Source organism: Rhipicephalus sanguineus, chromosome 1 (assembly GCF_013339695.2).
Source record: "Rhipicephalus sanguineus isolate Rsan-2018 chromosome 1, BIME_Rsan_1.4, whole genome shotgun sequence".
NCBI classification, from domain to species: Eukaryota; Metazoa; Arthropoda; class Arachnida; order Ixodida; family Ixodidae; genus Rhipicephalus; species Rhipicephalus sanguineus.
The window spans coordinates 151188840-151211673 of record NC_051176.1 but is presented as its reverse complement, the minus strand read 5'-3'; the positions used below and the strand labels follow the sequence as shown (position 1 = coordinate 151211673).

Genomic DNA, 22834 nt, shown 5'->3' with positions numbered 1-22834 from the left:
ATGTTGGAACCAGCGTTTTCTTGAGTTAATACATTTGCGACCGTAGCGGAGCTTGAAAGGCAGCTTTGCCGCAATACGGGGGTGTGATGAGGTGAAGCATATGGAAAATCTAGGGACCACCTCCAATCGGACATTGCCCATCTTGGCAAAGTTTGACCGCAACAGCGCTTAAAAGGCAGCTTTGCCGCAATACGAGGGTGTGATGAGGTGAAGCATATTGAAAATCTAGGGACCACTTTCAAATGGACGTTGACTGTCTCTAGGCAAATTTCGACCGTAACGGAGCTTGAGAGACAGCTTCGCCGCAATACCGGGGTGTAATGAGGTGAAGCATATTGAAAAATCTAGGGACCACTTTCAATCGGACGTTAACTGTGCCTTGGGAAAGTTCGACCGTAACGGAGCTTGAAGATGCAGCTTTGCCGCAATACCGGGGTGTAATGAGGTGAAGCATATTGAAAATCTAGGGACCACTTCCAATCGGACGCTGACTGTCTTGGCAAAGTTCGACCGTAACGGAGCTTGAAAGGCAGCTTTGCCGCAATACGAGAGTGTAATGAGGTAAAGCATAATAAAAATCTGAAGGGGTCACCTTCAACCAGACATTGACCGTATTTGTTTTTGGGAAGTTCGAATAGTTCGAATAGTAAAATTCCAGTACGAATCGAATCGAATAGCAAACACTATTCGAAAAATATTCGAAATTTCGAATATTAGCACACCCCTAATACTAGTACATTTGTGTGTTTAACGAAAGATTTCTGGCAGACACTGAGAATCAAGGAAAAAAATCAAGGCAGGATAGGAAGACAGACTTTGCCTTGTTCCTTTCTTGAATCTCACTTTGCACCACAAATCTTTCGCTAAGGGGACACTAAATAGAAACAATGAATCGGTTTAGATTGATAAATTATGCTCTGGGGTGATTCCACGAGAGATCGAACATGCCCGTCCGGTCGATATTTTTGTTTTGCCTGGGTTTTTTATATGTTATGTGGGCACATTCAAAGTGCACGGAACCGAAAATTTTATTTCCAAGAAATGCTCCCAGCGCGCCAAAAAAATATTTGAAGGTGGCGGCGCCGGCCTCCTGTTTTTGCTCACTGCAATGTTTTCGGATTTCATGGCCGAATTTAGTGCGAACTATAAATGATGTGTCGAAAATTTTTTTTGCTGGTTTTAATACGCATTACTGTGAATTACATCCATGCTTTTTTTATGCCATCCTCAAAAAGAAGAAAATGTGAAAAAATGGCAAACACGGCCGAAATAAAAAAAGAGTCCTAAGTTTGTGGCGCCTTGGCGCCTTTGCTATTTCAAATAGAAACTTGAAAACAATGTCAAATATAGAAAAGAGCCTTTGCAACATTTATATGGAAGATCATTTTTCTACAGGCAGCGCAAAAAAAGAAAAAAATAGTTAAATAAGCGAGTTTTTTCAAGAAAGTTCATTTTCAAAAAATAAAATAAAAAAACTCCGGTCTCAATTTTGACGACAATTTTTTATCGAAGAGCGCTTATGTCAGTAAACACATGTTTTTAATATCATATGTCCTCATTTGCTTTGTTTACGAGATATAATTGGCCAAAATGACCCTTGCTGTGTGTGCTCACTTCAGTGCGACTGATGGTTGTTATTAGCTTGCATTGTGCGTAAATCTCTGTTTTAATTATTCTGCTGCATCAAAACCTTGCTCTTGTTTTTTTTCGTCAAGAAAAATGTGTTCTCAGATTTTATTTGTGTCTAGCGTGTGCAAAAGTGGGCTGCTGCCGCCCTCTAAATGGCTAACGTGAAAACAGTTTGCAGCCTACAATCTCGCCAACAATCATCAGAGGAAAGATGGGCGCGCCTGTTAGAGATATCAGTCGCTTCTTCTTCGTGAAAAAATGCCTGGTCTACCTCATTGCAGTTAGATGTAGACAGGTTTTCCTTGAGGAGCGTAAAGCAATGCAAGCAGATTTCGCAGGTGTCGCGAAGATCCTCAGCCTAAGACTAGCTTCTGGAGGTAGGCAACAACAAAAAGTGCAAAGAAAGAAATTTGCGAAACTAAAATGTTTTCCTCAGCATTTTCTTTTTGTGAACGCGTAAATAATCAGCACAGAATAATCGGACTGAGCCATGGGCCGCGCGCATGGCGTGTAGTGAACAGCTAGACCTAGAGCAAGTCGAAACGTTTATACTGAACGGCGCCGCACAAATTATCCCACATTTGCGCAGCTGTCATGAATGCGTTTCCAGAACTTCTCACAGTTTAACATTTTATGACTAAGGGTGTCTGAACCGCTTTGGGCTGTAATAATCAATTTGTAGGCCACACTCATTGTCAAAACTAAGGGTAATGTCCGTCTGCATGGCGCCACCAATGACCTCTGCTGTCCTCGACGTGGGAAAGCACTTTAGTAAAGTGGCAACAAAACATAATAAATTGGGCAGCTTCGGCCACTCATGGCTTAATCATGCCGCACCGCACGTTTTCTGGCTGTTGAAACGCTGAGGTAAAGGTCGAGATGATACAGGAAGACGTTATCTGCGACGCCGAAAACATGTGATAGCGGGAAGTGAAATAAACTGCTCGGAAATCATTGAGCTAACGTTTTACAAATGTTGTTTAGGCACAGTGTGCGTCGAATGGGGAAGGTGGTTAGAGCGTACAATGCACGTAATGGAAGGGAAGCAAGGAGGCAGCTGTGAGAAAACCACTGCATAACAGCGCGCCTGCTGATTGTGGCATTTAGTTACAGATTAAGTTGGCCTTCGCTGCATACAGATGCTTTATTCTGTGTGCAAGGAGAGTTTTGACAAAGTGACCTAAACCATGTGCTTGCGGTGTCACGCGTGCTTCTGTTTAGCGAATACTGGCGGGGTGAGTTGAGGCTGTAAGCTGCCGACTGCGTACGCGTTAGGCCTTTAGAGAGCGGCAGCAGCCCACCTCCGCACACGCTAGACACAATTAAAGTTTGAGAATACATTTTTCTTGACAAGACACCAGAGCAATGTTTTACTGCAGAAAAATAACTAAAACTAGATTTACGTGCAATGCAAGGTGATGACAACTATCAATCGCACTAAAGTGAGCACACACAGCATGGTTCATTTTGGCCAGTTATATCTCGTAAACAAAGCACATGAGGGCATATGATATTAAGACCATGTGTTCACTGACATAAGCGCTCTTCGATAAAAAATTGACGTCAAAATTGCTTTTTGTACTTTATTTTTTGAAAATGAACTTTTTTGAAAAAACTCGCTTATTTAACTATTTTTTTCTTTTTTTGCGCTGCCTGTAGAAAAATGATCTTCCATATAAATGTTGCAAAGGCTCTTTTCTATATTTGACATTGTTTTCAAGTTTCTGTTTGTAATAGCAAAGGCGCCAAGGCGCCTCAAAATTGGGACCATTTTTTGATTTCGTCCGTGTTTGCCATTTTTTCCCATTTTCTTCTTTTTGAGGACGGCATAAAAAAAGCATGGATGTAATTCACAGTAATGCGTATTAAAACCAGCAAAAAAAATTTTCGACAGATCATTTATAGTTCGCGCTAAATTCGGCTGTGAAATCCAAAAACATTGCAGTGAGCAAAAACAGGAGGCCCGCGCCGCCACCTTCAAATATTTTTTTGGCGCGCTGGGAGCGTTTCTTGAAAATAAAATTTTCAGTTCCGTGCACTTTGAATGTGCCCACATAACATATTAAAAACCCAGGCAAAACAAAAATTGCGACCGGACAGGCATGTTCGATCTCTCGTGGAATCACCCTCTGAGAACTCTAATGTCGTTAATTTTGCCATCATAGGTTTATTAATAGAGAAGAAAATCAAGTTCAAAGTTTCATTTTTAAATTTCACGCCGAAATCTCCCCGCGTGTTGTCACGGATTTCAAAGTGTATTTATTGTATTTTGGCGCCATTGGCTCCACAAAATTACCCCAAACTTGGTATGTTAAGTCTGTGGCCCCCTCAGAGGACAATGTACTTCATTTTTACTGATTACGAACTACGTAGTCCCCAGTAGGCGCCGTCAAAGCATGTGACGTCACGGCGAATGGTGCGGAAACTTCAAGGTGGCGTTGCCACCCACATTTTTTTATTGCATGTTTTCTCGCTTACTAAGCGTCTTCTCGCAGCAAGCGTGGTGTTTTTGGTATCGTGAAAGAGTACTTTACTAATATGAGAAAAATCGTTTTGCTCTTTAGTGTCCCTTTAAGCTATGCAAGCTATGCACCAACTAGCCCAACGTAATACTCTGCTAAAAAGTACATTTGTGTGCTTTTCACAATTGAAAGCTAGTTTTGAGCACTCATACCATTGTCTTCCTTGTCTCAGTGCTTTTTTTTTCATGCTTGCATTTTTTATTTCACGAATGTGTACCATCTTGCACAACTTACATTGCTAAGGCAAAAGTAAAACTTTGTTAAATTGACCCCTGTTAATTAGGAAAATGGGTTAATTTGAACTATTCTGGTCTTGCAAGCGTATGCATTATTTATTGGCACAGAATTTTTGTTAATTCAGATTTATATGGTCGAACCTCTGTCAACTTAGACGATCTTCAAATGACGTTGAGTGTGAAGTGCTGCGAATGTGTGATGCAAAAGAGTGAAAATTGAACTAATGTTCAACCAAAACAAAGAAGTGACGTCCATGTCACAAGAGTTATCAGTGGGAACTATACGAAAAGACAGGAAAGCTAAAACGTTTCACATGAAACTTGCATTGCCGCATGTGACCCCGTGTTGGATAAGTGCGTGCCTTTAGAACTGCACTGTTGCCATCCAAGGTCATGTTTACAGTGAGTTATGTAGCTTTGTCCGCAGCAGTTGCGGCTAACTGTAATTTCATTTTTGCCAGGTGTGTATTGGCAGCACAGATCTTGAGAACTGCACGGACACTATACAGTAGAACCTCGTTGATACGTTTCCGAAAAAGCCACGAAAAATAAATGTACGATCTGGGAAAACGCCCGATCCAAATCCGGTAGAAATTAAGGCTGACGAGCCCATATCGAAGTGCATGGGCAAAAAACATTTATTTCTTAAAAAACATAGAGGAACTCTTCGATGTTCGAACTTCTGGCATCTTGCTGGCACCTAGAGGTCAGCCACCTAGTGCCGGTCCTGACAGAAAACAACGTCGTGGTCACATGTGTTGAAATCCCGACACGCTGGGACAACCAGTTTACGCTGGGACAACCAGCGTAAACGTAAAGAAACGCTACAGCCGTGGCAGCAAACGAAACTTTGCACCACGTGAGTGTCGGTTCTGCCAGCATTGCCGCTTGGAAATATGTGGCTAGGTTCGCCGAAGCGCTGAAGCGATATTCTCGAGCATACGCAATTGGGATACAATCGCGTGCGACTTGCCCCGTCCATAAAGAAAACTACCCAGCCGCTAACAGCTTAACAAGCTCAACTCTGTGCACTGAATGTAACAATAGCAGTACAACACGATATGCGGAATCCTGTGAAAGTGATAAGCGTCCCCAAAAGTGACAGATGCTTGCGGCTATCGCGTACTACATCGCACACACGTACTGATCAGTTTGCATTATGTCTTAACTTGAGACATGCAGCGGTATGTTCACCGCCACTAGTAATCGCACCATCTTGCACGGCGGAACGGGCTTTAAAAGATAACACCAGGCACAATGGTAACCGAAGGTGAAGTCCCCAAGCGCCCGCAATGCGATCTGTCGAGTCCTCACAAAGATGGCGGCGAGCGCGCATTGTCTCTTTTTGGCGTCTGATAGCCAGAAACCTTCCGGATATCTTACAGAACAAATTTGTCCTGGCAGGTTCTGGCTACCTGCGAGTAGGCAGAATTGTCCAGTCAGAGAAACAAGAACGGAGACTGGAAGTGTGTCACGCGATGGGCGGAGCAACCCAAAAACGAACAAGCTCTGGGATAAAAGTGAGGAGGAAATGACGTCTTATCGGCCATATACATTGCGCACAATGGTGGCATTGCTATAGTTACATGGCGTGGCGTGTTGCGTAGCGACGGCGGCACATGCGTTTCCGTAGGTCTCGTACCGAACCGTGGAGGACCGGAGGAACGACGTCCTCCACTGATTCCGTGTGAAAATTTTGACGGCCAGCGTGGCCGCCTGCCTTCGGGTCGGTGTGTGGTTGACAGAGAGCTGAGGCAATGGCTGAGAGGGCGATTTAGCAATTCGGAGAAGACACGGTGGGGACGATCGAGTAATTCGGAGAAGCCGTGGAGGGGACGATTGAGAAAAGCAGAGAAGGCGCAGAGGGGGGAAATTAGGCACTGCAAAGATGCTGCCATCGCCATGCGGCGGCAGTCTGCCACATAGTGCTTCATAAGTACAGGAGTGGGCCCTTTTTGCACAGCTGAATTAAGAGTTTCTGGCTGCAGAACGTATCATACGACCGCAGTTTCCTGCGGTGCTGAACGTTGCTGCCGAATAATCGTAATTTCCAGGAGCGTAATAACAGGAACGTATTACACGTAGCTCTATTGGATTAGGTTTTGTTTCAGCGACTGCGAGCGTAGGAGCCGGGAAATCGTACTAAGCAGGAACATATCAGTGAGGTTCTACTGTATATGATTGTGTTGATAGCAACCATGGCAGCATCCACAATGTATGCAGTGCACAGTAGTTTCATTTTGACTCAGTTCAATGAGCATGCACAAACATAATGGAAGCTCTCAAATGATTCTACCATGTGGCCTGAGGCCATGCTGGCTTCATCCTTCATCCAGCCAGCAAGCTCAGTTGTGAAAAACTATCTTTTACAATTTTCATATACAGTCGAACCCGTTTATAACGAACTCGAAAGTGTCGCGAAAAGTGGTCGTTATATCAGTAGTTCGTTGTATATGGACTCGCCCTTAAAAACGTGCGCTTAGCGGCCGGTGCCAAGCCATTTTTTTTCCTTTGTGCACTTTTGTTAAAGTGCTAACAACCCCTTCGGTGACAAGCTAAGCCTTTTCACGTCATGAAGCGACGCACGCTGTGTGCTCACGAGTGAATTAACCGCCTTTGCAATGAGCTGACACTGTTTCACCGAAGCGCGGTACCGCGACGTGGAGCTGATCATCCCTGGCTAGTTGCGTGCAGCGCGTCGCCTACTCGGGTCGCGGAGTCACTGCCGCGCCGCTTGCTGTATGCCGTATGCGCGCGGGTGCGGCGACTAGCCTCTTCGTTCAACGCGGCGAAAACAAGCATTTTCCAAGCAACGCGCACTCTACGTCTCCGCGATGCTCTCGCGGCCCTACACGACGATGCGCGGCGCACTTCAGTTGTCACCTAGTCAAACACGCTGTATACGCTCGCTGTCAGTGCATCGACGTTTCTCGGTGCCCGCGCCGCTCAACAACAGCGAGCTACTTTCGTTTCTACAAAGCGACGCGCACTTAAAAAAAAAGCGATTTCGCACGACGCGGCGGCGGCGAACTTGCAAACGGCAGCATGGCGCGCTCGTACCGCCGTCAATCCGCAGTGTATGGCGTACGCCACACGCAAAGCCGAGTCACGGCCGGTCTGGAGGCGCGCGCTCGCTCCTTCCTTTACGGCCTGCGCACGGGGAGCTGTTGCTACCTATGGCCGCAATTTCGTGGGGGCGCTCCGAGCCAACTGCTCCCTAACTCACTCCCGGCCGTTGCGGAGGCTAGCGCGCACAGGGAGTGCTCGGCTTCCGACTTACCATGGCGCTTTCTGAAGTTACTCTATATGGTACTCATGGTACCAATGCGATAGAAACATGGTAGCAAGTATATATGATGACTCTGGTAAATTCCGCTTTACAGAGTTGGTGGCGCAGGCCGCTCATAAGCCCACTTCTGTTGCTCGGCAAAGCATCGACGCGGTTATAACACAGCCTTGTTTTTTTTAGGTTTCTGTAACTTCGAGAATAAGTAAGAGGATGAACATTGCATTTGGTTGAGGAAACGGTTTAATCATGGTTTAGGAAATGTTTATTTCAAATGTATGTGCCGGCCGTCGCTGTACTTGAAAATAACAAAATTGCACATTTTTTGTTGGAGGCATCTTAATTCGTGCTTTAATATTGAAACAAATACTTCAAAAAAGTGAAAGCCGCGGCATAATGGTGACGGCCATGCTGCAGAACGGGAAACAGAATCTTTTCCTTGGTACTACAACAATATGCGCATGGAGAACTGAAAAAAAAATCACTGCTGGTAAAACACTGTAGTGACGATCACAGTTTAAAGGAGTCAAGTCTGTCACAGCCTGATATGCTTCCGCGAGGGCTTGTGAATAAAACCGGAAGGCCTGTCATTCTGATCTGCTAACTTTTTTGCGTAGTTAATAAGAAGAATCCGGAGAAACTTCTCAGAAATAATATATGAGCCAGCACTCTCGCGTGACTCTTGTCCACACCTTCCAGACAGTGCAGAAGTGGCGAATCTTCAAGGTATGGCTCAACAGTCAATTGCCGAGTCTCGAGGATTTTCGTTCGAGGAAGATATTTGACTGCTTTCTCGAAGAACGTCACAATTGTGTCCAGCATTGATAGTAACTCCGGCTTTGGGTAGTGTAGATCATAGGCTTCTTGCTGACGGAGAAGATGGTACAAAGGACTGCTCGTTTTGTTTGTCGTCACTAGAATGGCGCATGTTTCGCAACCGACATCAGTGATGAGTTTGGCAATGTAATCATCTACATACACCAAGCCTGAATAGGCAACAGAGTTCGGTGGTTTGCGAGGAGGTTCTCGCAGAGCTTCAAGTTCCTCAATAACATCATCGTCTTCAATGTTTTCGTCGCGAATGCCTATGTCTTTTGAAGGTAGCGCCTTTTCCTTGACAATGTGGGTCAAAGCAGCTGTGACGGCTCTTGCGTCTAGCGCGTCATTGCCCCCGCACATTGCCCTCAATTTTCCAAACAATGTCTCTATAGGATCACTGTTAAATTTCTTCGTGAGCACATAGTTTACTCCTTTTCTCAGAAGAAATCGGACTGTCTCCACTGTGAACTTTGTGGTGAAAAGCAGGGCAGTGTACGTCTCGTCTGTAAAGTTTCCAACGCCAGCGGCGACAGAAGAATCCTGGATGCGCTTAATGTAGCCTGAAAATTCATTTTCCAGCCACAGCAATCTAAGCACACGGGCCTCAGGCATTTTCGCCTCCATCGAATATAAGGTGGTCGGGCCTTAAAAAATATTGTTGTTGCTAGTAGCGCTGCGTGTGCGTCTTCTATTGCCGAGTGCCGACAAAGGCATACTGTTCCCACGCGCACCTGTACTTCCTTCACCGCTTGCTACAACCGAAAGAAGTAATTAGCACGAGAAATTGGCCGGGCACAGTTGGTTTACAACACGAAGCGCATGCGGCGAAACGCGCTTTGGGCGGTTGGCTCGCGACGCCCTCACACGGAGCGCGCCGTCGTGACTGTATAGAAAAAGTTCCATTGTACTCCCGGCGGCTGCTCAGGCCGTAAGGGAAGGAGCGAGCGCGCGCCTCTAGACCGGCCGTGGCCGAGTATAGACGTCAGACTCTGGAGTTTCCAAGATGTGTGGCGCCACCTGTCGGAGAAGTATTGAGTAGTGCATAGACCGACTCTCTCGCACAGTTTGCTATGGGACCAGGTGCAACCAGCAAGTGTGAAACAACGATTGAGCTTAATATCGCGTGTGTTTGCGCATTTAGCACTCAGAACGAGAGCTGTGAATTTGCTCTCCGCTAGTCGGACGTGCAACCGAGCCGCCGTGAAGTGCTTGCTGGATCACTCTCTTGAACGACGTCAAAAACAGCAGCAGACGAGAGCCCTCCGCACGCTACGAAGAAACTCCGCAAAAGACGCACTGTTGCGTTGTGAATTGCCACGGACGTAAAAGACTGAATAACAACGTTCAGTTTTACCGATTTCCATAGTTGTCGTACGAAGAAGAAAGGCGAGAGCGCTGGATACGAGCCGTTGTGAGCGTGTTGGGTAAGCGAAGTACCCGCGTTCTCCACAACCGGTGGCATGAATGTGTGGCTCTGCTGTTGTTTTGCGTAGCCCCGATGCAAAACCGTGGTAACCTTGACTATGAAGCTCAGCAGAGGCTCTGACCGCGGTGCTTGTCGTGTAACACGAAGTGAGCAGCTAGAGGCAGACTGGAGACGCGTGATACGCACACCGCGACGAGTTGGTCGTCACAACACAGCATCGCGGACGTATGTACGTTTTGAAGGCTCCGAGTTCTGGTTCTAACTAGCTAACACCACGTGCGTCATACAAGTAAATCGCAGAATGTTGGTCGTGACCCCCTTCAGGTTTGTTTCGCCCGTGTCCTCCGCGGTTGCCGTAGCTATCTCGGAGGCCACGGTTTTGCCTTTGGTTGTACCCCGCGAAAGTGGACACGCACGTATCCCCATTTGCAGTACATACAAACGGAAGATGACCATCAAGAGACCATTTGAGGATGCGTAATAAAACACTCCAATGCACAGGAAGCGAGAGATGAATTAAGGGAGAATGCAACTGAAAAGGCGAAAATCGCCGGAGCCATTCGCCCCTGATGAACCGAGTTTTGTACCACTGATCGTAAGATGCATAGCTAAGTAAATTGATTGTGTATGTAGGTACTTTATCGCTGTGGCATACGTATATACCCGATTTTAACGCATTTAGGCTCTAGAGAACGGATGTCGGAGGGCTTGCCTCGAACTCGGTGTCGTGTGATGCTCGCTTGTACTTGCGAGTTGCAGCGCGCGGGAATAACTAAAACTTACCGTTATTTTGCATTGTACTCGCAGTTCGCTTTGATCAGCTTCCTTTGTTTCTGAAGCGTGGATTGGCGGAAGAAGCTTTCCAGGTCCTCGATTTTCAGGAAACCGCGCCTCGACACCAACAAAAGAGGAAGGTTATATTGCGGCCTATGCACATTCGTTTGCGGGCGGCTCTCTTTGCACTACCCAGTTAGTGCCAGGGCTACGATGAGGGCGCTGGTGGCGGTGTTTTTCGCAGCGCCGCCTGGGCAGAGTCTGACGTCTATCTACAGATGACTGTGATAAGGTTGTCGGCTATAAGGCATAATTTCACGTTCATCGACGGCCGTCACCTTGCCTTCGTTCTTTTCTGATGCTTATCCGCGAAGGCATCGCCGCAATCGCGCGGAAGTCGTATCACCGATCGACCGGTCTCTGCCGTTACCAAAAAGACGGACGACTTTTCGCGGCACATTGTGGCGTCGACGAGTTTAGGGACGCAGTGAACCTTTTTGCGATGGAAAGCTATCGCGGTTATCACTTCTTGCATTTATGCCTTCTTGCGTTCCAAGGCATTGTTTGGTTCATCGCAGGCGGTCGTAGCTGCAGAGAACGGCGTCAGGAAAGGTTACCGTGCGAAAGCTGACCGCAAGGCTTCATGCTGCCTACTATTTTATTTTTCCCTCCACTGCCATTCTATCACTGAAGAAATGCCTGGAAAGTGAGCGACCTAGCTCGCAGCATCCGAAATCTGCGTGCGGTGCTCGCCGATCTGGGTATCTTAATCGCAAATAAACAGGAGCGGGGCACGCGCGAGCGCGCGCCCCTGTCACGCTTTAGAAGGCATGTCTTAACTTTTTTTCACTTCGTATGCGCCATGTTTTTACCGCGACCGTGTCCGAAGTGTTCGTTGTAAAAGTAGGAGGCTTTGAAAAATGTTCGCTATATCTGGACGCAGCTTCAATGGTTAGCATAGGAAAATCGTAAGTGCACCCAAATATGGTCGTTATAACCGATAGATCGTTATATGTGGGATCGTTATAAGTGGGTTCGACTTATATATGTATATATCTATATATATATATATATATATATATATATATATATATAACCATCACAATGAGGAATTTAGCAGAAGACCGAGATAAGTGGAGCTTTGCTGCAGCAAACGTAAGGTAAACTGAGTCAAATGTCAACCCAAACCACAGAATGAACAAGTATTGAAGTGGTGGTTTAGAAAAAAAAAGATACTCTAGGGCCTACCCTTCCTTGGAGAGCCCTTGCTTGATTGAAGAGCCAGGCTGTTGGCTCAACAAAGATGCTTGTCTGGCAAAGCCTATCCTCAGGCTCCTTCCAGCGAGTGTCCCACCAGGCAATGCTGCAGCCTGGTGTGTGAGGCACAATCTTTGATGTGAAGCATAGAGTAAACCTGAAATAGTAACAGCCACATGTGATGAATTACTTATGCACAGACACAAATACCACTTGGCTGTGGTTGGAAACATCTAAATAAAAGCATGCCATACTACAAAATAAAATCTGTAAAAAGATAAAACCAATATAGCCTTTAGATAGTTGACAGCGGGGATTTCTGGATTTAGTGGCCCTTGGGGAATACCAAGGACTTTTGGGATGTGTTTAAAAACACGTGCCTTAGCATGCCCAGTTTATGTATAGTGGGGATGGAAAGAACTGCGAATAGTGCGGCATCTACAGTCTCTGCTGTTTCGCATTTATTTTCAAGCGGTTGTAGCCTGGATGGTGAAAAAAGCCACTGGAGTCATCCATGATGCAACCAAGAACCATTCTACCTACATTTTATTGCCACCAAGGTCAGAGCGTGACGAAAACAGCGTGCCACACTGTTCATGTTTCTTTCCATCCCCTCTGTACATAATTAAGGCATGAATGCAGACGGTTGGGAAAGCCCACACTCGGAAGGTTACAGAAGGGCACAGTGCGAGGTGTGCTCCTTGGATGTGTACGCCACACATTGCTGGACATTTTTCCCCTCCCCCAGGCAGTGTAAGCCTGACAAGTAGAAAAAGAGGAAAAATAACCTTCCACTCCTCTTCATTTTCACATCACTGCTTGTTTCGTATGGCTTATTTTATATTGCGCTTCTTGTATTTAACCATATTAATGGGAACTAACAGACAGCAATGCCAAGGCAGACATGATGCCTTCAGGTAGTATGCGAGGGATTATTGGTCAGCTGCCTGCTCGTAAATAGATCACGTGCTACGTGATGCCAAAAAGGCAGAAAAAAGAGTGTTCCACACTCGCCGCCATGGCTGCGACTGGCGCTGACTGACACTCCTAAGGTTCAATTCACATATATACCCTATAAAGTGGACGGGGAGATGACCGCCGCCGTAGCTCAGTGGTAGAGCATCGGACGCGTTATTCGAAGGTCGCAGGTTCGGTCCCTGCCGGCGGCAAGTCATCTTTTCGTCCACTTTACTTTCTTCACATTTATATTCTAATTACTACAAATAACACCCCCTATACTTTCCTTGGCATTGCTGTCTGTTAGTTCCCATTAATATTGTGTCTAACGAGCCCTTAAAAGTAATCTTCTTTCCTTGTATTTAACCAGAAAGACAATGGAAAGAACTTACTGTTTCTGAGCAGAGCTGCATCCTGTTTCATTATCGTCTGTTCATGCCTTAAGTGGTACTTGCAACAGACTAATTTCTTACCCTATAGAATCGCATATTTGATCCCAATGCAAAAGTTTAATGAGAGGGTACTTTAACTGAATGCTAATTCCGATGCCACTCATTCAATAGATGTAAAATGTGAAAATATTTTTGAGATATACCCTGGACCAATATAATAGACATTTTTCATTTTAGAGGGTACATCAAATCCTTGCAACTGGGGAAGCAAAATTTTGACTTAGGGCATGGAATCGTTTTAAAAAATTGCCAAAAAATCAGTAAGAGTAAAAAGAAAGAGCAGATTGGATGCAGAAGGTTTACAAATTTGCAATGTTCTGAAAGCTGCATCCATTAGAGCATCTAAAGTGGACAAGATTGATATATGGACTTGTAGCTTATGTGAATTGGTTATAACAATTACAAAAGCTTTGCAAACCCTACTCACATAAAAGTGGCATATTTTACAATGATGCACAATACAAGAATTCCGTTAATTTTAGATAGACTATTAAGCGCAGTTTACTGAATTGCAATAATTTCACTGCTGATTTATAAAGCTACAGGCTCAATATATTTTTTTAATGAAATTTATGAGTTTCAACTGCATTTATTACAAAACAGACAACATTTATTACAGAACAGACAGATTTCAAGTTTCTTAAAAAAAAACATGTAACAATAGCCTCACCAAATTTTGTGCAGTGGTTGCCAAGAAAACTTTTTCCATTACGATGAGCTTAGGTAGGAGTACCAAATGTAGAAACTTCCTATTAAGCCAACTCTCCAAAGACTTTCAGTTAATAATATCTGGGGTTTAACGTCCCAAACCCACGATATGATCATAAGGGGCATCGTCGTGGAGGGCTACGGAAATTTCGACCACCTGGGGTTCTCTTTATAATCACTTACAGACTTGCAAATACCTTATACTGCTAATTAGTGTAGAGTACAAAATACTGGCAAATGTCACCCTTAAGACTTAAAGTGAAGTGCCATTAAAACAAACCGCTGCTGAGCTAGCGTGAGTATGCAGCTATAGACTATTTTACGGATGGGTTTCGGTGCCGCTATGCTGGGCTGTTAACCTTGTAGTGTTTTATCTTGAACAACTAAGCAAACAGTGTTACGGTGGGCGTATACACATGAAACTGTTGGGTTGGTGAATTCAGCGTTTCCTGAATTTTATCAATTCGCGTCAGGGGATACAAAAATAAGAAAACATTCGTTTAACAGCCCGTGATGGTGGCGCCCATATGCCTTACGTAACATAGTCTATATCAAGCTGTGCTCTCTCTCACTTTCTTCTTGCCTGACATAGATGTGGAAACAGTCCTACAACTTGTCAGCTATACATTTTCTGGCAGCATCACAGTTGTATTTTTCAGCATTTCAGTTTTGATCTTTTTGGTGCAATTCACTGGTATTTTTGGCTCCATGGAAACAAGCAGCATCAGCCCATCGTGGCCCTTGCAATGCTTTGCAAATATGGAGACTTACTAGAGCAGTGATTCTCAAGTGGGCTTCCGCGGAGCAGTCTCAGGGGTTCCGCGACACCATCGCCCGCGAAAAAAAAGTTTTTGGAGGAGAGTTTTGACCGATTCCCAGTTTCAGGTCCTGCTCCAGGAACTGCAGCAACATTCTGAACAAGATCGCCTCGGCTGCCCCAACGCCTCAATTAAAAACTGAGCCTACTATATCAGCCCCTTAGAGATGTTTGTAGAAGTTGTAGAGGATTAAGTTGGTGCCTCAGAACACGCTGAATTCTGACAGCCTGCAGTCTTTAGCACATTACAAAGCGCTGAGTGCTGATCGACGTTATCACCTCATTTATGTCTATGCGATATTGCCAGGCCCCGCTACTTTGCAGCAATAGATACTGACCTACATTTTCTGCACCTCAAGCATTCTCCACTGGACCTGTCTTGATCAGTCCAGAAGCTCTTCACTTCGCATGGTACAGCGTAAAAGGAGCCAGCTGCAACAGGGAAGATTCTCAATTAACAAGGAAGACACCATTCATGCTACTTGTGGAATAGCATGTTTACACATGCACACAAATCTCTTCATTTACGATCAATTGCAATCAATAAGTGCGGCAAAAATAAATTCTTGGTCAGAAAACCAATTTGGCAAGTTAATCTACAGGGCCACTTTACCCCAGAGGAAACACCTCCGTTATTGTTTGGAGTGATTACTTTTCATTTCTTATGGTATTTTAGAGACCTTCACTACTTTTCTTCTGGCCATGAAGCTGCTGCTGAAGTTTCATATAGGGACAAAAGCGAACACCAGAGATGCCACTGCGAGTAGAAGGTCAGAGATCTGCTCTGTTTGGAACGGCAGTCGCTGTTGTGGATAGGTATTTCCCATGAAAAACATTTTGCCCAAATTTTTTTCACTGTATTTGCCAAATGAACATAGCAGTGATGAGTGTTGACCAAATATAGCATGCCAGATATTTACTAGCCCAAGTCATTAATCTTTAGCAATGGTTTGACTAAGGCTGCCTGTCAAGTGATGCAATTCGCCTATGCTCGTACCTATAGTGACCTTTCTTGATCCTGGTGCAACATGAATAAGTCTAGTTGTTCCACAGATTAACGTTGCTTGCGCAAGACGTTATGGTGGGCCCTATTGCACACTGGCAGCTCGCAACACTTATTCTCTTGCTAACTGCCCATTTATTTTGGGGCATCACAAAGTGGCCAAAGAGAACTTCATGTGCATAACAAGCAAGTCTGAACATGAAGCCATCTTGGCACTAACTGCAGAAGCAGCTGTGAGCTGCACATGCTAGATCTTGGCAATATTTACCATTTGCAAGCAAAAGTTCTTGCATTTACGCATACACATTTTATAACACTGATCAGTTCGTATCTGCATGACTGTCGTTTTTTTTTTGTCCATTCACATTTAGTGTCACAGTGACCATGAATTCAAGCTTGATGCTCCAATAATGTCTGTAATCAAAATGTCTCTCGCATACAGGAACATACTTCGATCCAAACGGAAATTGGGCAGTCTCCTGTTATGGGATCACTCTCTTATACCTGTTGCATAGTTCCACGTCAGCTGGTAAGCAGAATAAAAAGACCTGTTTGTTGATGGCCTTATATCTGGAGTAGCAGCCTGGCACACAGCAAGTATTAGGCGATGTGGCAAATTACTAACATTGATGTCAGCCCATGGAGACACATATTGAGGTGAAACAAATACAACCATGCACAGCAGCACACTGCTCCGACACTCTGCTAATGGCAATCACCCCTCCAGTAGCCACAGTCACCCTACATTTTGCTCAGATGTATGGATGCTATGAGCATCCACTTTATAATGTCCATTGCGTTTATTATAGCATCTGGAATGCTTACAGCATCGTCTTCTAGCTATGTAGTGCCGCAGCCTGGCATGAAGGCGTATATCAAGCTCTCCCATAGTGCTACGTGGGAGTTCCATGAGCAGTTGAAATGTAATGAAGGACCCTGGTATTTCAGAGAAAAAAGTATGGTCAACGTGCCACATCATGCATACGTTAATTAGGCACTTCCCGTAAGAGCAGTAAACCATGCATATTAGATGTTCAGGAATATGAAGGAGCTGCTATACAAGTAACTTCACAAATGAGGCTTACATAAGGAAAACTTAAATCTGAGCTACTTGAATTATAATGTGCAGAAAATAGAAAAATTTAAATGCAGCATCACTGCCACTTTTCCCCAGAACCGTTGTGAAAGCTTTTGCCACATGTAGAAAATGCCAATGCAGGCATCCAAATAAAACAAGTTTTATAGGAAGATGGAGACTTGATTGACAATAGTCAAACAAGTGATGGCTCAAGCCAATATTTCGACAAGAGGCTTGCCTTTTCAAAACATTGGCTCCAGGCTAACACATTCATTGTTAAAAAAAAATCTTTTGATAATGCGAGTACAGACAGTGTCACAAGACTATTTGAAGTTGGCAACTTAACAATGCAACCTACCTTTCTTTGCCAAATGAGAAAGCCGCTCCAGGACAAAAAGTCTGAACTGCAGGTCCGCTTTGTCTACTTTGTACCCCATTTTCTGGAAAAGCTTTAGTTGGGCTACAAAGCCTGCATTTGGTCTGTAGAATAAAATTCAAGCAATGCAAGAAATCACACCATCAGTGAGTAGGGCACACATGTATTTATATAGCTATATATCGGTGTAGCAAGGGGGATTCAAACCCTCTCCAAACTTTGTTTTTTTTTTACATCCATTGTACGTGTGTCCAGGTAGTTCATGAAATGTGTCCAAAATTCCTTAAAATAAGGGAACTGTAATATTTGCTTGCTACTTTTGTCACTACATTTTCTGTGGTGGAAGATGACTAGAGACACTAATTACTGTAGTAATTATTGAAATTAAGTGAACTTCTTAATTAGAGGAGATAAGCAGTTGGGTCCAATGGGAAAATTTGAGTCCTTCCTGTGAAGAGCCCGTTGCCACTTTGAGATTTCTAAAAAGTGGCCAATGGTAATTTTTGCAGAGGGATGAAATTCGACCAACTTCACCAGTGTATTCTGCTTCTAGTGTGGTATGCCTTGACTATTATATTTAATAATGTTCATTTTAATACTGAATGTTACCAAATTTGTTTATACATGCTGTATTCTGCTTATAGTGTGATTTTGTAAGTGATGGTGTGCGTAAAACATAATTAGAAAGGGTTGCAGGTTCCCCAAGCTACGGTCTAGTATCACTAACGTAAATGGTATGGTAATACCGTGCCATTTACACTATGGCATTACCGTAATGTGCTAGTGCACCAGATTCGAAAACATTTTGGCTGTGCATGTTTCTCAACGTGCACGGTAATGTGATGAGAGAGAGAAAGTGGCTAGTACAGCTCTTGCAGACTAAAACAGCTATGTGCTGACTGCAAGGGTATGGTATTGTCGCACTTACCATACAGTAAACTAGCACTGCTAAGAAGCCCTACTGCTGTCTTGTAGTAGTAGCCTTTTATTCAGATAGTCTTCATGTTAACACTTTGTTCTGACAAAAATGAGACATAGGGCTAAACCATATTATTGCTGTCAAGAAGATAACAGTTTCAAGAATCCAAGCCTTGTGTTACACATATGCACGCAGTATAATAATAAAGCTAACTTCAGCTGACGACTGTTTCAATGCTGCTGTACATTCCATTTGACTTTGTTACTGTACAGGGCACTCCTTGGTCTTACACCGTGCATGTAGCAAGATGCCTTCATGAACTCTGGGCATGTTGCTGCACACACTAACTTGTGGTAATTGGCACCTTACAACCAAGTGAATGCAATGACTAAAAAGAGTTGCAGTGCGCGTGTCGCTGCAATTACTAGTGTGAAAGGCTACTGTGGCTGGACAGCAGCCATAATAACTGCCTGTACACACGGTTGGCCATCAAGAAAATGTGATCAAAACTGCACAAGTTGGAGTGCATACTTCTTAACTACGGATACTATGAATGGCATGGTTCTGACTGCAAAACCTAATTCTTTGAGCAGTGTACATGTCTCAATAGTTAACATAGTCATGTGTCATTGTACAGGCATGCCAGTTTATGTTATTAGCCCACAGCTCTGCATAGGCACACTAATGCACTGTTGCCACGTTCACCGCCGTTTATAATCCGAGACAACTGAACAAGGTTTTTTCCCCCTGTTTGTTATGTGATACCTCTCCCTCCCCCTGTGTAGGGTAGCAAACTGGGTACAACCTGGTTAACCTCCCTGCCTTTCCTTTGCCTTTCTCTCTCTCTCTTTTAAATTAACAACTATAGATAGAGAACGCTATGCTGCGTATAGTGCTGAAACTTATGCTATTACAGTATAGCAGTTTCTAATTGTTTCCACTCTACACTGTGCAACATCAAACAAATAATGTAAATTGATCAATACAAGTCAGCTTTTGCGTTCTGCGTGCTAACAAAAGAGTACGCATTTTCCTTCCACTGAGCGCAAAAAAAAAGAAAAAAAAAGAAAAATGAAGGTAGGCCCGGGACACCAAACCGTGCAATTTTCTGTCACATACCCAATGCAGGCGCGCCTTTCCTTCAGTTTGTGCAGTGCTTCGGCATAACCTAAGGCATATTTTCGCATGAGATGAGCGGCCACCAAAGTGGCACTCCTGGAGACACCAAAGCGACTGGAAAGTGCAAAAGGTATACAAAGTTACCCAGACACAGCGAGGTAAAGTGCGTGCAGCAAACACGCCAAGAGGTAAACAAGAGGCCAACTCACCAGTGCACTAAGCACGCGCCACTCTGTTGGCCCTTTGCGATGAATTCACAGGCCTCATGAAAGCGACTAAGCAAGTCCTCTTCGGCCCTATCTTCGGCGTAGAGGTACAAGCAGACGACATTTCCCTCGAACGTGAGCCGATACGTGTCCACCGTAAGAACGTGAGTGATTCCGAAACCGTGGATCAGCTCCTCGTCTTCAGCAGCGTCTCGTCCACCGAGGTAAAGGCCGTCTTCCACAAGACTGCACAGAGGCATGGATTTTGGACAAGCGAGACTGTCCGCAGATTCCAGTGAACTCTGTGGACCATCGCCAGCTCCGGGCTCGGCATTCATGCCTCTGCAAGCGCAAGATGCTCACGTTATAGGCGTAAAGGTGGTCGCCAGGCGTCCTTATTCAGGTGCAGCAAGATACCGATGCTGCTCGGCAAAAATATGAAGCGATCATTCCAATAAATACGGTGCGCGAATATTAGTTACGCTGAATGAAAATGAAACAGCGTCCATGCAGCATGTGGAACAAGCAAACAACCGCGACGCCACGCTTCTGTCGTTTTCCGCTAGAGGCGCCCTTTGCAACACTGTCCCCGCTGTTATTCATGCTGTACATGGTGAATATGGAAAAAGCGCTAGAAGGTAGCAACTTTGGTTTTAATCTGTCACACAAACAGGGCGGCGTGATGATTGAGCAGAAGCTTCCAGGATTATTTTATGCTGACGATATTGTCTTATTTGCTGACAGTCGAGAGGATATACAGCAGCTGGCGGATATATGCGGAAGGGAAGGGGAAGCTCTAGGACTAGGATTTAGTGTAACAAAATGTGGATTGATGGTATTCAATGACCCTTGTGATCAGGCGGTGTCAATACAGGGCCAAGAAATACCGAGAGTGAGCGAATACAAGTACCTCGGAGTATGGATAAATGAGGGTGACAGGTACATGGAGGTACAGGAAAAAGCCTCAGCAGCAAAAGGAAAGAGGAATGCTGCAATAATGAAGCACAGAGCATTGTGGGGATACAATAGGTACGAGGTGCTTCGAGGTCTGTGGAAGGGTGTAATGGTTCCGGGGCTTACTTTTGGGAACTCAGTGGTGTGCATGAGAGCAGAGGTGCAATCGGGAATGGATATAAATCAAAGGACTGTGGGACGCCTCGCGTTGGGTGCTCACGGGAAGACGACAAATGAGGCTGTAAAGGGCGATATGGGATGGGCAGGTTTTGAGGCGAGGGAGGCTCAGAGCAAAATAAGGTTCGAAGAAAGGCTAAGGAATATGAAGGAGAGTAGATGGGCAGAGAAGGTGTTCCGTTACTTGTATAGGAAGAGCGTGGACACACAGCGTTAAGCGAAAAGTCAGAGAGGCGGAGAGGATTTACTGGATGACAGCTATGGAGAAAAAACCGGCTTTGAGTAACTACCGGAAGGGCAAAAATGAAATAAGGAGGGAGGCATTTTACGACAATTCAATGGGAAGCGCTTTACTGTTTGAAGCGAGATCGGGTTGCCTTAGAACGGGTAGTTATAAAGCGAGATTCAGTAGAGAAGAAGAACAATGCACGTGCTGCGGGGAAGATCAGGAAACGGCGGAGCATGTTCTGATTGAATGTGGAGACATCCACCCAGGTGTACGTTTGGGCACGAGCCTACATGACGCCTTGGGTTTTAGAGACAATGGAAAGCTGAACACACCCGCGATTGAAATAAGTAAGAGACGGTTAGAGTATTGGTGGCAGAAAACTAGAGAGAAAGGACAAAAATAAATAAAGGGCACAGAACGAAGCTGAAAACTTAAGGTTTTTTTTTTGTCTTCTGGAGTAAAATAGTTTTAATTGAAGTAAAGACACTAGGCCAACGCTAAAAAAAAAAGAAAAAGAGAGTAAAGGTTTTCTTTTTTTTTTTTTCGAGCCTGGTGGCACACTTGTCACCGCCCCGTTATAAAGGGGACGCTCATAGCATCCATCCATCCATCCGGAAAAAAAGGAACAGAAACTTAGCTGCAAGATGGAAATGATGGAAGCAAGAAAGACCCATGGAGATTTATAAGGGCGGGAAAAAAAAATCAGACAGAAGATTTAGCGCGATAACACAAGGCGCAGCGCTGTCTGCCCAAACACAAAAACACGCTGGAACAAATATTCACAAGATGAGGCACATATGTGCTGCAACAAAACTGCGGCATAGACAGGGCTTTTATTCAACCATCACGAAGTATTTCAACGCAGCTTTCATAGAAAGTGTTCTTTTAGATTTGACCACCGGTACATTAAAGGGGCCCTGCAACCAGGCCCGTAGCCAGGGGGCTCTCTCTTTTCGTACCAGCTAGAGTTAAGGTAGCATATACAGTGACTCTAGTACCAGCTAGCGCGCTGAAAGCTACGCAGGGAGGGGCATGAGGATGACAAGCCCCCCCCCCCCCCTGAAATTTTTATGGTACATGGTGTTTTGCCAAAAATAAATAATGAATATAGGCGTTTTTCTCAAATAGTCGAGGCTTTCAGCAAGTGCCCCCCCCCCCCCCCCCGAAAAAAAATTCCTGGCTACGGGCCTGCGTGCAACACTTTTCCAAATAATCGCCTAATTACTTCTTTAAATAGCTTATTGCCTAACAAATCGACTGCCGCAAAAAAATTTAGAATCCGTCACGTACGAGCGGAATTACAGGGATTTGCCGCACGCTTTAATCTCTTTTCGTACCAGCGAGCGCGCTGAAAGCTACGCAGGGAGGGGCACGAGCATGGCAAGGGGGCAAGAAGATGCGTCCCTACGTCAGCAGGAGTCGCTCGAAGAATTTCATGATTTCATGCCATACGGTTGTCTCGTCCGCGATGTCTTCGCTGCAGACCTCTCGACGGTCGGGGTACCGTCTCGTCAGCGATGTTTTCACAAAGACCGCTCGCCGATCGGGGCCCCGTCCGTGAACTTCTCCAACCGCTTTCCCCATCTTTGCTATCTCTTCTTTTTCTTCTGTTGCGCCTTGCTGGCTTGCTTGCTTGTGGTGGTGGTGGTAGTGGTTTGAAGAGGAAAAGGCGCCTAATTTCTGCAGCCCGTTCGGGAGCACGGCGCAGCGCCTAGCTTGCATTTGGCTCACACCCACAACGGGGGATGGGCCAAGAAGCCGGCGGTTACAGCCAATTGGAACATTGGGTAAAAAAAAAAAAAATCAGGGAAAGGGAAAAGTGGCTTTTTTCAAGTAGATAAGGTGATTCTCGTGATACGAAAAAAGGATTCGAAATAAAGAAATAAATAA

At 45.0% G+C, this 22834-nt stretch overlaps 1 protein-coding gene across 1 annotated transcript in view; it reads right to left on the bottom strand.

The window, feature by feature from the left end:
• Positions 1–20105, bottom strand: part of LOC119400261 (dual specificity protein phosphatase 12) — a 30658-nt gene extending 10553 nt beyond the window's left edge. Inside the window, exons 1-5 of the mRNA XM_037667277.2 lie at positions 19588–20105; positions 19379–19492; positions 17323–17444; positions 15222–15315; positions 11941–12106 (exon numbers count right to left, since the gene is read on the bottom strand). Coding sequence (XP_037523205.1) covers positions 11941–12106; positions 15222–15315; positions 17323–17444; positions 19379–19492; positions 19588–19922 — 831 coding nt within the window. The 5' untranslated portion in view covers positions 19923–20105. The remainder of the gene's footprint in view (positions 1–11940; positions 12107–15221; positions 15316–17322; positions 17445–19378; positions 19493–19587) is intronic.
• Between the last annotated feature and the right edge of the window lie 2729 nt (positions 20106–22834).